At 37.8% G+C, this 14,487-nt stretch overlaps 1 protein-coding gene across 4 annotated transcripts in view; it reads left to right on the top strand.

The window, feature by feature from the left end:
- Nucleotides 1-14,487, top strand: part of MALRD1 (MAM and LDL receptor class A domain containing 1) — an 835,513-nt gene that overhangs the window by 499,052 nt on the left and 321,974 nt on the right. For all 4 annotated transcript variants that reach the window (XM_088025530.1, XM_088025529.1, XM_028114131.2 and 1 more), the window contains 2 exons: nt 3,883-4,125; nt 5,714-5,871. In XM_088025530.1, coding sequence (XP_087881656.1) covers nt 3,883-4,125; nt 5,714-5,871 — 401 coding nt within the window. The remainder of the gene's footprint in view (nt 1-3,882; nt 4,126-5,713; nt 5,872-14,487) is intronic.

The following is a 14,487-nucleotide window of genomic DNA, read 5'->3' as shown; positions in this document are numbered from 1 at the left end:
TCCATACTTTATCACTCTTTCTTACTGTGTATATGCTGGGAGCAAAAGTCTTCTTATTACTTACCTTGATATCAAATTGTCTCTGATTTGGCCAGTAAGTTTCTCTAATAGCTGCCTCCTTGAGCCTTTCATCATAATGCTATAATTTTTTGAGCACTTTATTATTTTCTGGTACAAAAAAAAAAATCTAGGTTCATCTTGAATTTTTTTGTTCTTAGCTCCAGACTATTTTCTCAAGGGGACCTGGCTCCTTTTAATGGGGAACAGTATTTAAATAGAGTTTGGGATAGAGGAGTGACATTCAGTTATGTTAAAATGTCACATGGTTCTATTTTGTTTAATGGACCGTAAGGTCAAGGGTAAGGCACAGAGATCAGAAAGGAAAGTATGTAATAAAATCACACAAAATGATAGTCACTTAGATCAAAATAGTAACAGTGAAAAATTGTATATGTTATGAAATAAAAAGTTTTATACACACACACACAAACACAGAGACATATATGTGTTTTTAAATATAACATCCAAACAAAATTTTGAATGGAGGCCCACCTTGTAACTGAGGATTGGTCCACCTTGGGCCAAAATTTGGTTTGGATGTTAAGACTGACAGTATCGATTATACACTAAAAGGGTTGAAAATATCTATTACTCATATAATGAGGCCTTCTGGGACATCACAGTAGCTCCAAGGCATGTCCAAAAGTAGTTTTAGAGAGCAGGAAAGGAAACTGATTTAGAGTTTTCTGGTGGTTGGAGGGTAGGACTGGGGTGAGAATATCTGTGCACAGCTAAGGGCATGCTTGGTTCGAAACTCCTGCCACTAAGGGGAGCACCTGGGCTAGCTTACTAGGTTTCCAGATGTGGGACACAAAGGAAGCACTGTCAGCAATCAACTCAAACACCAAAAAGTGGAGTCAGACCCTACTACATAGACAAGATTTGTTTTTCCTCCGAGTAACTGGAGTTATAGAATTGCCATAAACACAGTTGAGGAAGGCTGTTCACTGGAAAAGTTTGGAGGCAAAGAATAAGAGTTTGCATTTCAGCAAGTTAAGCTTCAGATGTCTCTAAGATTTATTTACATTGGAGGTTTTTTTACTTTCATAATTTGTTCTTTTTTGTAAAAATAAATTGCCCACTAAGAAGGTCTCTGCCTAATTTGAATAATATATTTTTACTGAAAATCAAAGTTACATAATTCCATAAAAGCTTTAATATCAGAATCACTTAAAGATATACACCCTCTCTCTTAGTAGCTGATTTCTTTGGACAAAACAACAGACATGGAAAATAATTGGGAAATAGGTAAATAACATCAGTTGATGATTTTCTTTGATATTTACCAAAAAAAAGTGTTTTATGGGTGGGACACATGATAGCGGTGAAATTGTCTTTATTAGTGTGAAGGGCTTTCTGTTCAAAATAATCTTATGTAATATTTAAATTGTGTTTTTAAAATTATGTAGCTATTTATGTTTTAGAAATTTAAAAATTATGATTATTCTAAAATATTGGCTATGTCATTTGTATAATATATGCCAGTATATTATCTGTGATGTGTTTCCACTTAGAAACATGTTCAAATTACTTTCTTGTTTGTTTTAAAAGAATTAAATTTTAGCTTGATTCAGGCTCTTTGGAGAAAAGCATCTTAAGAACCAGTTTTGTTTTTACTCCCCAAACAAATTGGAATTGACAGAATCAATACAAGTGCCAACTTGTGTAAAATTAAATGATCTAGTAATTTCGCAGGTTCTCAACAGCCCCATGAGAAATGATGCATCTGGTAGTCAACACTACCATTTTAGTTCATTGGTGGTCTGGTCTTGTGGTAGTTGACCTGGATCACTGCTCTTCTTTTCAAGTCAATAGATTTAAAAAATAGTTCAGAAGACAGGGCGCCTGGGTGGCTCAGTTGGTTGAGTGACTGCCTTCGGCTCAGGTCATGATCCTGGAGTCCCGGGATCGAGTCCCACACGGGCTCCCTGCTCGGCGGGGAGTCTGCTTCTCCCTCTGACCCTCTTCCCTCTCGTGCTCTCTCTCTCTCTCTCTCTCATTCTCTCTCTCAAATAAATAAATAAATAAAATCTTTAAAAAAATATATAGTTCAGAAGACAATAGACCTAGGTCCAAATTGTATCTCTGCTCTTGAAAAATCACCAAGTCATTTAACATCTATAATCCTCATTTATTTTTCATCTCTAAATGAAGGTTAATGTATGTGCTCTTCATTTCTGTGTAGCTCAGAAATGCTTTAATGTTATGATTCTGAGTCAAGCTCTGTGATTGAAACATTAAAGGCCTTTTGTGGTACCCCGAATCTGCTAAAACTGAACTGGGCAGCTAAATAAAAATAGTTTAATCCCATGCTGCGAGAAAGGAAAATGTTAGCAATTAACCCAGACAAGAAAGTTTTGTTAGAGGCAGAATGCATGGTTGAAACTTATTTTCAAAGGCTTTGCAAGTGTAAAGGGCGTTTAATTAGGCAATTTTGAACAAACAGTCCAGAAACAGCTTAGCACGCAAAATGGCTAGAAGCTTTCAGAACACTAGTCCTCTCCCCAGTCGTTTCTGCAGGGCAACCCATCCATTTCCTCCCACTTCCTCCCTCCTAGCCATCTATTTTCTAAAATGTAGGACTGATCTAGGACATGAAAGCTTCTTTATGAGATTTTATCAGCAGTTTTCAGCTCTCAGAACACCTTCTAGTGAATCCCTGAATCACCGCCAGCTCTAATCCACACTAGTCCTCAGCTGCCAGACAACCCCAGGCCATGGAAGCTACCACATAGACATAAAATAGGGAGGCATTATCAGTTTCCGTATGTACCAGATGGGGAAGACAGGAAGGAAGAGAATATTTCTGGTACTGTAGTGTCACAGAGCAACTGGGTAGTGGATATCCTAAGGTGGATCTTTGAATGAATTTTTCTACTAAAATATTGTTACCCTGGTGTTACACCCTATTATAATATTGGAGCAGGATAATAATAATACCTTAAATATGCATATTGAACTGCTTTGTCATTTTCAGAGCACTGTATTTTACTCATTCATGTATTTGAGTAATATTTTCTGATCATTTACGAATGGCCAGGCTCTGTTCTAGGCCCTGGGGATATCAACAATAGTCTCTTTAATTAGCTTAACTTCTGTAGATTGTACTATTTTTTTTTCTCTCTTTTTAGATAAACTAAACTCATCAACGGTAGGATGATCCAAATCTCATACCCGAGAAGGATCAATACCAGAGTTCAAACTTAGGTCTTCAAAAACATTGCTCTTTATTTTAAGCTTTCTGGGGGTTGGGGGGTGGGAATCAGCGGAAAATAAAACTTTATTGTTTACATTTCTTTGTAGGGAAATTGTTTCTAAAATTCTAAACAATTGACAGATATAAATGCATTTTGGAGAAAAATCTCTTAGAAAGTTGAATATTACTTATATGTTCATACCCCTGCTTGGTTTCTGATAAATATTAAAATTCATGGGTGGTAGTGGAATGTACTTCCAAATACACCATAGTACATAAGCCCTTAGTACCCTAAAGATTTTGTTTCAGGATAAAAAATGGAAAGCCTCACTGGCTTTCAGATTTAATTTATATTCTTGAACTTAGCTTACGGGAAATGCTGTATTTTAAGAGTCTTGGGGTACTTTCCTAGATCAATAAAATGATACTTGATTTTTTTTTCATTTTGAATATTCCTTGTGAGTGATCTATTGGCCAGAACCCTGGAGGGATGGGGATCAGATAACTCATACTCCTGAGAACACCATGTTTCTTTATATGTTAAAGTGAATCTACTCTTACTAGCTTTTAAGCTTAGTGATGTGTTAGTAGTGTTTCCTCATCTTCATTTATTTTCTGTTTTCTAGGCTGCCCTCCTGGCTATCGGGAATGTCAGAATGGCAAATGTTATAAACCAGAGCAAAGCTGTAATTTTGTAGATGACTGTGGAGATGATACGGATGAAAATGAATGTGGTACCTCCTGTACTTTTGAGAAAGGCTGGTGTGGCTGGCAAAACTCCCTGGCTGAAAACTTTGATTGGGCTTTGGGAGTTGGCTCTCATCAGGGCCTAAGACCTCCCGAAGACCACACAGTTGGAAACAAAAATGGTAGGTTATGAGGCTTTCCTCATATTTACAGTGAGCATCTCATTGTCTTCCTTGACAGCAACTGGAGAGCTCTGTTGAGACTACCATGGGGCCATGGCAAGCGAGTCAAATATATCTGATGAGTATATTTGTCTCCTGGGGCTGCCATCACAAAGTACTGGAAATGTAAAACTATAGACATTATCTCACAGTTCTAGAAGGTAGATGGGAGAAATCAAGGTGTCAGCTGAACTGGTTCCTTTTCAGTGCTGTGAGGGAGAATCACCTATTCTGTGCCTCTCTCCGAGCTTCTGGTAGTCTCACACATTACTTGGCTTATAGATGGCGTTCTCCTGTGTCTTTACATTGTCTTCCCTCTATGCACATCTGTCTCTGTGTCCAAATTTACCCTTTTCATTACCACACAGTCTTCATGTGGATGAGGGCCCACTCTGATGATTTCATTTTAATTTGGTCATCCACAAAGGCCCTATTTCCAAATAAAGTCACTTCCACAGGGACTGGAAATAGGACTTCACCATCTTTGGGGAGGGGCATAATTCAACACATAACAGGGAGTAACCAAATTTTAATATTGTTCTGATAGTTGTAGATGGATGATAATGTATATTGCCTTTGGGCACCTTTCCTAAATGACCCATGTTTATAATTAATAACCCTGAATTCTGCCACTCATTGGATCGTTAGCATGTCATATAGCTTTTCAGATTCTCAAATTTCTCATCTGCACGTGGAGAGAACCCTGTTTTCCCTGTGTACCAAGCAGGGATTAGAGAAATGAGATGATACGTATGAAGGGAAAGTAGGTTTGAAAGCTAAAGGGGATAACGTGCAGATAACTGTAAAGTCACACATGTCAGACGTGTTGGGAATGCCTCGTTTTTGCAGTGAGTAGATGAGGTCTGATCTCAGACTCATTGGTCAAAGGACAAAGGATGTTAGCAGAATAAAGAAAGGACCCTGAACTCCTGGAAGCCACAGAATAGAAAGAAGGTGTCTAAGAGTAGCAACTCCTCAGGCCTATGATGCAACAAAACCCTCCAAGCCAAACTGACCACACCAGAGAAATGAAGGTCTGAGCTCCATGCAAACACTCAGCTGTGCATTGATAAAATGTGTTGAGTATTTGGATACATAAATATAAAACTCATTATCTTCCATGTTACATACTAAGATTCTCAGCATTTTATTTGTGCACTCAGTAGATGACTGCATTTTTGGAAGTACGTTGTAATTCCTTTATTTTTCATTGGTAATACCTTTGCATTGTTTTACAGGAACTGGAAAGTATAGGGAGTCCATTAAATGATTTCTATAACTATCTTGTTGATTCAGCACCATAAATATCCTGTCACATCAGTTGATCTGCATACTGTGAAGTACTTTGCTCAAAGCACAGACAGTTGGAAATTGTTCTGTCCGTGAGCTAGAAGCAAGGCTATTTGATTTTCTTTCTGTTTCAGATGGAAATGCCATTGACAGCTCATATCCTATGAAATATAATTAAAAACCCTAACTAAGATGGAAAAGCTAAAATGATTCCCTCATTGTTGTTTCTGTTCTTTCTGAACGCTGTCCTTCTTCCTAGGGCACTTCTTGTATCTGGAGGCTACTCCAGTGGGCCTTCAGGGCGAAGAAGCACACCTCAGGAGTGCCGTGTGGCAAGAATCCAGCGCTGCCTGCACCCTAAGCTTCTGGTATTTCATATCTGCAAAAGCCACGGGGTCCATTCAGATCCTCATTAAGGTAGGATCTTTGTCTGTGATCCCTCTAAACTTAGCAAAGATTCCTACGGGCAGCCCACGGCCAAAGAGAGTTTTCACAATTAGTCTAACTTGGCCAGAGAAAGCTTCCTTTTATCGTGGGGAGCTTCTACTTGGGGTTCAAATGCTCTGTGGGGTTTGATAAGTGGGGCATGGGAGTGAGCTTTGAGCTCCACATCATACCCTGTGGTTATGACTGAATCCCAGAGATTCTTTTTATGATAACATTCAGTTGAAGACTCAAATTTCTTCTTGCTGTCTCGGCATTTCCTTGCCTGTCCTTTTCAGTAAAAGAAAATAGATTGTTTGTACATCTGAAGGGAGAGAAACTATCCATTTTAACTCCTGTGTGAGCAGTCACAAAGGGAGCTAATATTAGACACCGTGCCAAGGACTGAACCACTCAGAAGAATGATCAAGGTGTGATTACATTGAACTACTTATTAACTATGACACCATAATGCATTTTCTTAGTGAGGATTAATTGGATGTTTCTGTCAGGGCTTTACTTGAGTATAACAAAGTGACAGTGTTCAGGGAACAAAATAACAAAGTATATGTTAATATTAATAAGATTTGGTTCATACACCTCTGCTCTTTGGCAAGTTAAAGCGGCAGCAAAAAGGAGATGAGTGTGTGTTGTGTGTGTGTGTGTGTTCATTTCGAGAATCTAGTGAGAAATCTGAGAAAGCTGACTTTAAAAACATACTCTAGAGGCCACTGCTGTTTTATCACACATGAGCTTTGCTGGAGTGCCCTGGTGCCATTGGAGAACATCTGACTAGAATACCAAAGGGCTCCAGTGTGTGAAGAGCTCATGGCTACATAGTCTGTGTTTTATCCGAAACCTGAGGTAACTTTATAAGTTCGTGTTCTTCTATAATCAGAAATGCCTGCCTGATAAAATACATGCAGCAAATACTGCAGTGAGTTATGCTTATATTTAAATAGAGAAGCTTAAATGTAATGCTGAAAGTTCTCACAAGAGTCTTTTGCTCGCACACTACTGAACGGGATGCTTGGTTACACAGTGAAGGAGTTCGCACCTGAAGGATTTTGCACCACTTTGTGGGTTTTGCTGTTAGTATTTGCTTCTCTCATGTTCACCTTTAATCTCTCTTACATCAGAGGAACAAACGTTTACCATGAAATGTGAAGTTAAGCTATTTTGCTCTCTAAGTCTTCCTGTGAAGTCAGGTTGAACTCCTGTGGTTCCTCCAACTGATTCCTATGTGCATTTAACAGCATTTTTAAAGAACTATCTTCCTACCATATTTTTTAAAACACAGTAACACTTGTTACAAAAAAAAAGTATGCTTATTCTCCTTTAGTGACATTTTTTGCAAAGAGAAATCTTTCATCGCATATATTGATTTACATTCAGGAATTTTAGGGCAATCATTTTATTTTGGTAATTAATATGATACGTATTTTTGATCATCATTACAAAGTCCTTCTTAGGCTGCTCTCTCTGTGGAACCATGCTGGATTTTAACCTGCTCATTAGGTTGAAAGCATCCTAGGCAGATGGCAAACACAATAGGGGCAGGGATTCTGTCTTTTCTTTCTTTCTTTACTTATCTCTTTTGAAATGGTCTCAATTTATGCATGTGTTGCCTCCGGCTCAGTCTCCCCTGTCTATTCTCAGGAATGTCTCCTTCTGTGTTTCCCTCTTTTGCCTCCATACCAAACCTAACACAATGTGGCAGATTCAGCTTTTCACAAAACTTTCCTTGACCACTTTTGCCCACCATGATTTCTCCTTCTCAGAGTATCCCTCACAGCTCCAGAAATTCTTTCTCACTAAAGGTTCAATTATATTTATCCTATTTCAACAGGTAGGTCATAAAATCTTGAGAGCAAGATCTTGAAGTTTTAATCTTAATGTCCCTCTGAGTTCCTCAGAGAAGGGATTGCAGAAAAGGAGAGGTATCCTCCTAGAGCCCACTGCCAGGCTCAAGGCACCCCTTTTTGGGACAGTCCTTATGAAGGAATGGCTGTTATGGGTTACATGCATGGCAATAAATTCTAGTCTGGGAAAGGGGGTGTCGTTCAAGATGGCAGTGTAGGAAGACCCTAAACACAACTCCTTCCTTGGACACAACAAATTTATAGCTGTGTATGTAATAGTTTTCCTCCGTAAACAAACAAACAAACAAAAATCCCTGAGAACTAGATGGCTAGCATTTCCACAACAAAAGACAAAAGAGACACTTTGAGAAGGACAGGAGAGGTAGAGACATGTCCTCCCTGGGACCCTATCCCAGATGCAGTGACCCCACAATTGGGAAGGATCACCAAAATTTAGAATTCTCCCTCAAGGAGTGAAGGGCTTGTTCCCTACATCAGGCACCCTGACATGGAGGGCTAGCACCAGAAAGATGAGCCTGCCAAATGCCTGATTTTAAAAATAAATGGGGATGAAGACCAGGAGAATCATTGAACTATAAGGAACATATACCCCACTCTAAAAGGGCTCATAAGCACACCCACTCACACTGAGATCTAGCACAAGAGGAACAGACTGAAAAGTACCTAGACCAGCAAGGGAGATCCACTTACTAATTTTAAAATGACTACCAGGGAGGCAGGACCCCGTGAGGACTTTATCCAGGGATGGAAGTGCTGGTGCATGCCATTCTTGCCATTCCTCCTGACTTCCTGGTGATGCAACAAATGGGTGTCATTTTTGGTGCCCTCCCTCTAGCTAACACGTGTGGGGCATGGTCTGCACTCCCCACGCATAAGCAGGCTGGGGGACACACCCCTCGTTCCACTCACCCTGTGCATTACTGGAGCTACAACAAGGCAGATGAATGCCCTGAACCCCACCCACCCTGTGCACAACTGGGATGGTTAAGTGATGTGAGCCCCCATCTCCCTGCACAGCAACTGTGGCCCTATCAGAGTCGGCATACTCACGCAGACATAGAGTGCCTGGTTCTAGTGGCCAGGGAAGATGGTGCTTCTGCATCACATGGAAAACTCCTACACAAGACCACCCTTTCAAGACTGAGCGGGTAGCCATTCCACCTAATATAGAGAGAGAAACAGAGGCAAAATGAGGAGAGAGAGGAATGTATTTCAAAACCAAACAATAAGGAAAATGCTCAGAGAAAGACTTTAATGAAACTGAGATAAGCAACAAACTTAATAAAGAATTCATAGTAATGGCCATAGAGATGCTCACTGATCTTGGGAGAAGAACGGATGAACACAGCAAGAACTTCAACAAAGTGACAGAAAAAAGAAAAAGAAAAAAATAAAACAAAACAAAAAAACCCCAAAGTGACAGAAAATAGAAAATACCAAGCAGAGGTTAAAATTACATGGAGAAATACATTATAGGGTTTCAACAACGGAACGGATGGAACAGAAGCATGAATCAGTGAACCAGAAACACAGCAAAGGAAAACACCCAATCACAGCTGAAAATTAGAGCAAAAAAGAATTTTAAAAAGATAGGATGCCTTAAGGGACCTCCAGGACAGTATCAGGCAGAATAACATTTTCATTATTGGAGTCCCAGAAGGAGGAGAAAGAGAAAGGGCTAGAAAAATTCTCAGAGAAATAATGGCAGAAAACTTTTCCTAATTCCGGAAAGGAAACAAATATCCAAGTCCAGAAAACCCAGAAAGTTCCAAATAAGGTGAACCCAGTGGTGTCTGGGTGGCTCAGTCAGTTTAGCGGCCAGCTGTTGGTTTTGGCTCAGGTCGTGATCTCATGGGTTGTTGGATCGAGCCCCACATCGGGCTCCATGCTCAGCGGAAAGACTACTCAAGATTCTCTCCTTCTGCCCCTCCCTCTGCTCTCTCCCTCTCTCAATCTCTCAAATAAATAAATAAATAAATAAATAAATCTTTTTGAAAAAGAGAAAAGATGAACCCAAAGAGAAATACACCGAGACACATTATAATTAAAATGGTAAAAATTAATAATAAAGAGAAGAAATTAAAAGCAAGAGAAAAGCAACCCACTGTATAAAAGGGAACCATTACAAGGCTATCAGCAGGTTTCTCAGCAGGAACTTTACAGGTCAGAAGGGCATGCATGGCATGATATATCTGAAGCGCTGAAGGGGAAAAAATCCCAACCAAGAATTCTCTACCTGGCAAGCTTATCATTCAGAACTGAAGAAGAGATTAAGAGTTTTCCAGGAAGCAGAAGCTAAAGTAGTTCATCACCACTGAACCTGACCATAAAAGGAATGTTAACAGAGGTACAGGTCTGTGATTCAACAGTCTTACACTGTACCTCTGAAACAAATAAGACATTATATGTTTTTTTTTTTTTTAAAAGAAGATAGCAGGAAGGGAAAAATGAAGGGGGGGAAATCAGAGCGGGAGACGAACCATGAGAGACTATGGACTCTGAGAAACAAACTGAGGGTTCTAGAGAGGAGGGGGAGGGGAGGATGGGTTAGCCTGGTGATGGGTATTAAAGAGGGCAAGTACTGAATGGAGCACTGGGTGTTATATGCAAACAATAAATCATGGAACACTACATCAAAAAAAAAAAAGGAATGTTAAAGGGGGTTTTCTGAGCTCAAAAGAAAAAGACGCAAATACTAGTAGGAAAACATATGAAAGTTAAAAATGGAACTGGAAAAGATAAGTAATCAAGGTAGTGGTTCAACAACTTACAAAGAGAGTATGAAGGGTAAAAGACGTAAAATTAAATAAAACTACAGTAATTAGTTAAGGGATAAATAAAATAAAAAAGATGTAAAATGTGTTATCAAAAATATGAAATGCACAGGGGAGTAAAAATATAAAGCTTTAGAATATGTTCACAATTAACTTACTGTCAACTTGAAGGAGACTGTTACATACGTGTTATAGGTGAACCTCACAGTAACCACAAAGAAAAAACTTACAGTTAAGAACACAAAGGTAAAAGACAAAGGACTCTAAATATAAAGAAAACAAACACAAAGGAACAAACCAAGAAAAGAACAGAGATGAACAAAAAAACAGCCAGAAAACAATTAACAAGATGACAGTAAGTAAGTACTTATCAATAATTACTTTAGGTGTAAATGAACTATTCTTCAGTCAAAAGATATGGGGTAGCTAAATGGATAAGATAAACAAGATTCCTCTAGATGCTGCCTTATCAAAACCTCAGTGAGCTATCAACTCATACCTGTCAGAATGGCTTTTATCAAAAACACGAGAAATAACAAGTGTTGGTGAGGATGTGGGAAGCCTCCTGCACGGTTGGTGGGAATGCAAACTGGTGCAGCCACTGTGGAAAACAGTAAAGTTTTCCTCAAAGAATTAAAAATAGAACCTACCATCTGATGCAGCAATTCCACTTACGGGTATTTACACAAAGAAAGCAAAAATACTGATTGGAAAATAAATATGCATGCCCACGTTTATCGCAGCATTATTTACAACATCAAAGATACAGAAGTAACCTAAGTGTCCGTCAATAGATAAATGTTAAAGAAGATGTCGTATATTTATATAACAGAATATTGTTCAGCCATAAAGAAAGAATGGAATCTTGCCATTTGCAACAACACAGATGCTCCTTGAGGGCATTGTGCTAAGTGAGTAAGTCAGAGAAAGACAAGTACCATATGATTTCACTTATGTGTAGAATCTAAAAAAGCAAATGAAAAAAACAAAACAGAAAGACAGACTCATAGAGTGTAGACAACAAACTAGTGATTGCCAGAGGGGAGGGGGTCAGGGGACAGTTGAAATAGGCAAAAGGGATTAAGATGTACAAACTTCCAGTTATAAAATAAATAACTCATATGGGCATGTAATGCACAGTATAGGGAATATAGTCAATAACATTGTAGTAAGTTTGTATACTAACAGATGGTAACTAGACCTCTCCAGGTGATCATTTCATAATATGTAAACATATTGAATTGCTATGCTATACACCTGAAACTAATATGTATCAATTATAATTCAATAAAAAGTCTGATCTGGAAAATTTGTAATCTTAACTCTGAAATATATACATGCAGTCATGCAAAAGGCATGTAACCATTGAGCAGTAATTTAATGACAATGTAGTTTTAAAGGGTGGTGTTGATTACACATCACAAACACAATAGTTAGATACATTCATTGAACCCCAACTATGTAACATTTATTGAACATCAACGTTTAATACTATTTCATGTAATTCTTAGCACAACCCTCTGTGTTAAAGAATGCAAGCCCCATTTCACTGAAGGGCGGGTAAAGGGGTCTCAGAAATAACCTAACCATCCTATATGCGACATAACCAGTCAGTGACAGACTGGGACTTTGAATCCAGGTATGTTTACATCCAAAACTTATGTTTTTATCCTCACCCCTATTCCCAAGAGTTTTTCACTGACACTAATGAGTTCTGCTTTTTTAATGAAATGTAGATTCTATTTTAGTGCCATCCATTTTCACTGGGTAAAAATCATGGAATATTTTCCTTTTTAGGAAAACAAAACCAGTAATAGTTCCTAGCATGGATATGTATGACTCTTAAATTACTCCTGTAATAAAGGAGAGGATTTAGGGAAATATCAGGAAAGCAAAACTATTTGTTTAGGAAACATTTTGTAAAGAACAGTACAATTTTACATATTCTATATATTATATTTTTCTTTTATATTTCTTATAGTCACATGAGAAGTAATTTTCACTACAGTGATGTATCTGGAATACATGTAATCTTTGTGTCTTGAAGTGATGGGTAAACTACAAGAAGATGGAAAAGTATTTTATTGAGAAATTCACTTATTTTTCTTTCCTTTGAGTTTGCTTTAGTTATATGCATAAAAAACACATACAATAAATGAATTTTTCAAGAGAAATAACTTTTTAAAATATAACTAATTTTTTAAATAAAATCAAATAGTTTACCACATAGAAAGATATAGCTATCACTCATTTCTTGGCCAAACCACTTTGTGAGTAGGATTTAGTCCATGGGAACTGGTTGTGATCTCTGTGATTTCATTGCCTTCACTTAGGGTGAGTCAGTCAAAACTCAGAGGGACTTAAGTTCAAGGCTATAAGTGAGTGGATGATCTAGGACTTGAACTCAGGTGATTAAAAAATTAAGATTAAAATGTTACATAATCAGTTTTGTTTCTGTCTTTCTATGGAGGAAAATTGGATGTTGATAAATTAAAATACATTGGTTGGGTCTTTTCCTGAATTTAGTAATTCCTTTTTTTTAATAGTATATTCATTCTTGATAACATCTATCATTTTTACTTACCTTTCACTTACCTTTTAATCATTTGCATTCAGTATTAAATTTCTCATTAAACTTAAATGTATTTCTTTTCAGGCCATCTAAGATTTAAAACAAAAAAGGAGACAAGTGCTCAGTGGTAGAACAAAGTTGTACTACATAAAAGTCAACTTGGTTTTACAATTATGTTTAATTCTACCTATTTTTCTAGTGACTTGTTTTGTGATGGGGTTAATTAACGATGAGTAATATGTAGACTTTAATACACGAAGAAGAATTTTAGAAGGGTTTTTAAATTTACTTGTGCTTGACAATTTGTTTTTGTGGGTAAAAGTCTGTCTAGCCTCATCTTGGAAACAAAAGACTTTTACATCTTTTCAGCTAGCCATTTGAATAAAATTCAGGAATACCTGCTACCTGAAGAGCATTATCATGTTTTGGAACTACTCCAACTGTAATAAACTGTTGATATTTTAATCGAGATGACTGTGTGCTGTAGGGAATTTTAATATATTTGACTGAAGGCATTCAGGGCTGTTATACTGTTACGATAGAGAAAAAGCCAGGAGTGGAGAAAAATAATGTATTTCAGGAGAGTCCTCCTGATTATAGCAACCTAGTTATGCTGAAAGACCATTACTAAATTAGTTCATTGTTTTATCTTGCTTAGTGGTTCAGAGAATTTGAGAGCAGATGGGGTCGCCCGTAATTTGTTTAATCTAAACTATTCATTTACAGATGAAGGGGCTAAGATTAGGAGGTTATATTTCTTGCCCCAGCTCAGATGGCATTTTAAGAAAAAGAATATGAATCCAGTTTTTTTTTTCCTATTTCTCATTTAGAGCTGTGATATTTGTCTACCTGGAAATTCTATCTGAAGATCCTATTCAATATGGAAATACAGATTTTGTTCACTAGGCAGCGAGAAATGTCAAATCAACAAATGAAAGGCCAGATTCCTTTGCCCATTTAGAAGATGGTGGTTGTCCTGGTTTTGCTTTTATCCTCAGTCTAGTGAACAATGAACCTCAGTTGTGTGTAAGGGTTAACCAACAAGAGTGAACATTCCCATCCTTCCTAAGTCACCAAGATGGACGCCATCCCCGACACACATGCTCACACATCCTCAGTCTTCATCTGAGGAGATTTACAATGAATTGCTAACACTACGGGTATCCAACTGTTGGAGTGTGTAAGATACATTTTCGGGTTTCGGCGTGTTTTGATCTCTTCAGCCTACTGAACATCTGATATTATTTTAGTCATCTTGGCATTTTATTTGTTATTTCAGAGAAAAGAATGTAGGGAACATGGATGGAGAGGATATGTAGAATCTGGTTATAGAAAATTGATTTCTCAAAGACTGTCTTATAGATTTGAGACTATAAATCCA

Source organism: Eumetopias jubatus, unplaced genomic scaffold, assembly GCF_037043125.1.
Source record: "Eumetopias jubatus isolate StellerSeaLion01/CBP00866 unplaced genomic scaffold, mEumJub1_p1.0 scaffold_8, whole genome shotgun sequence".
In the NCBI taxonomy this organism is placed as follows: Eukaryota; Metazoa; Chordata; class Mammalia; order Carnivora; family Otariidae; genus Eumetopias; species Eumetopias jubatus.
Note: the sequence above shows the minus strand (reverse complement) of the source record. Positions and strands in the feature narration are given on the sequence as shown.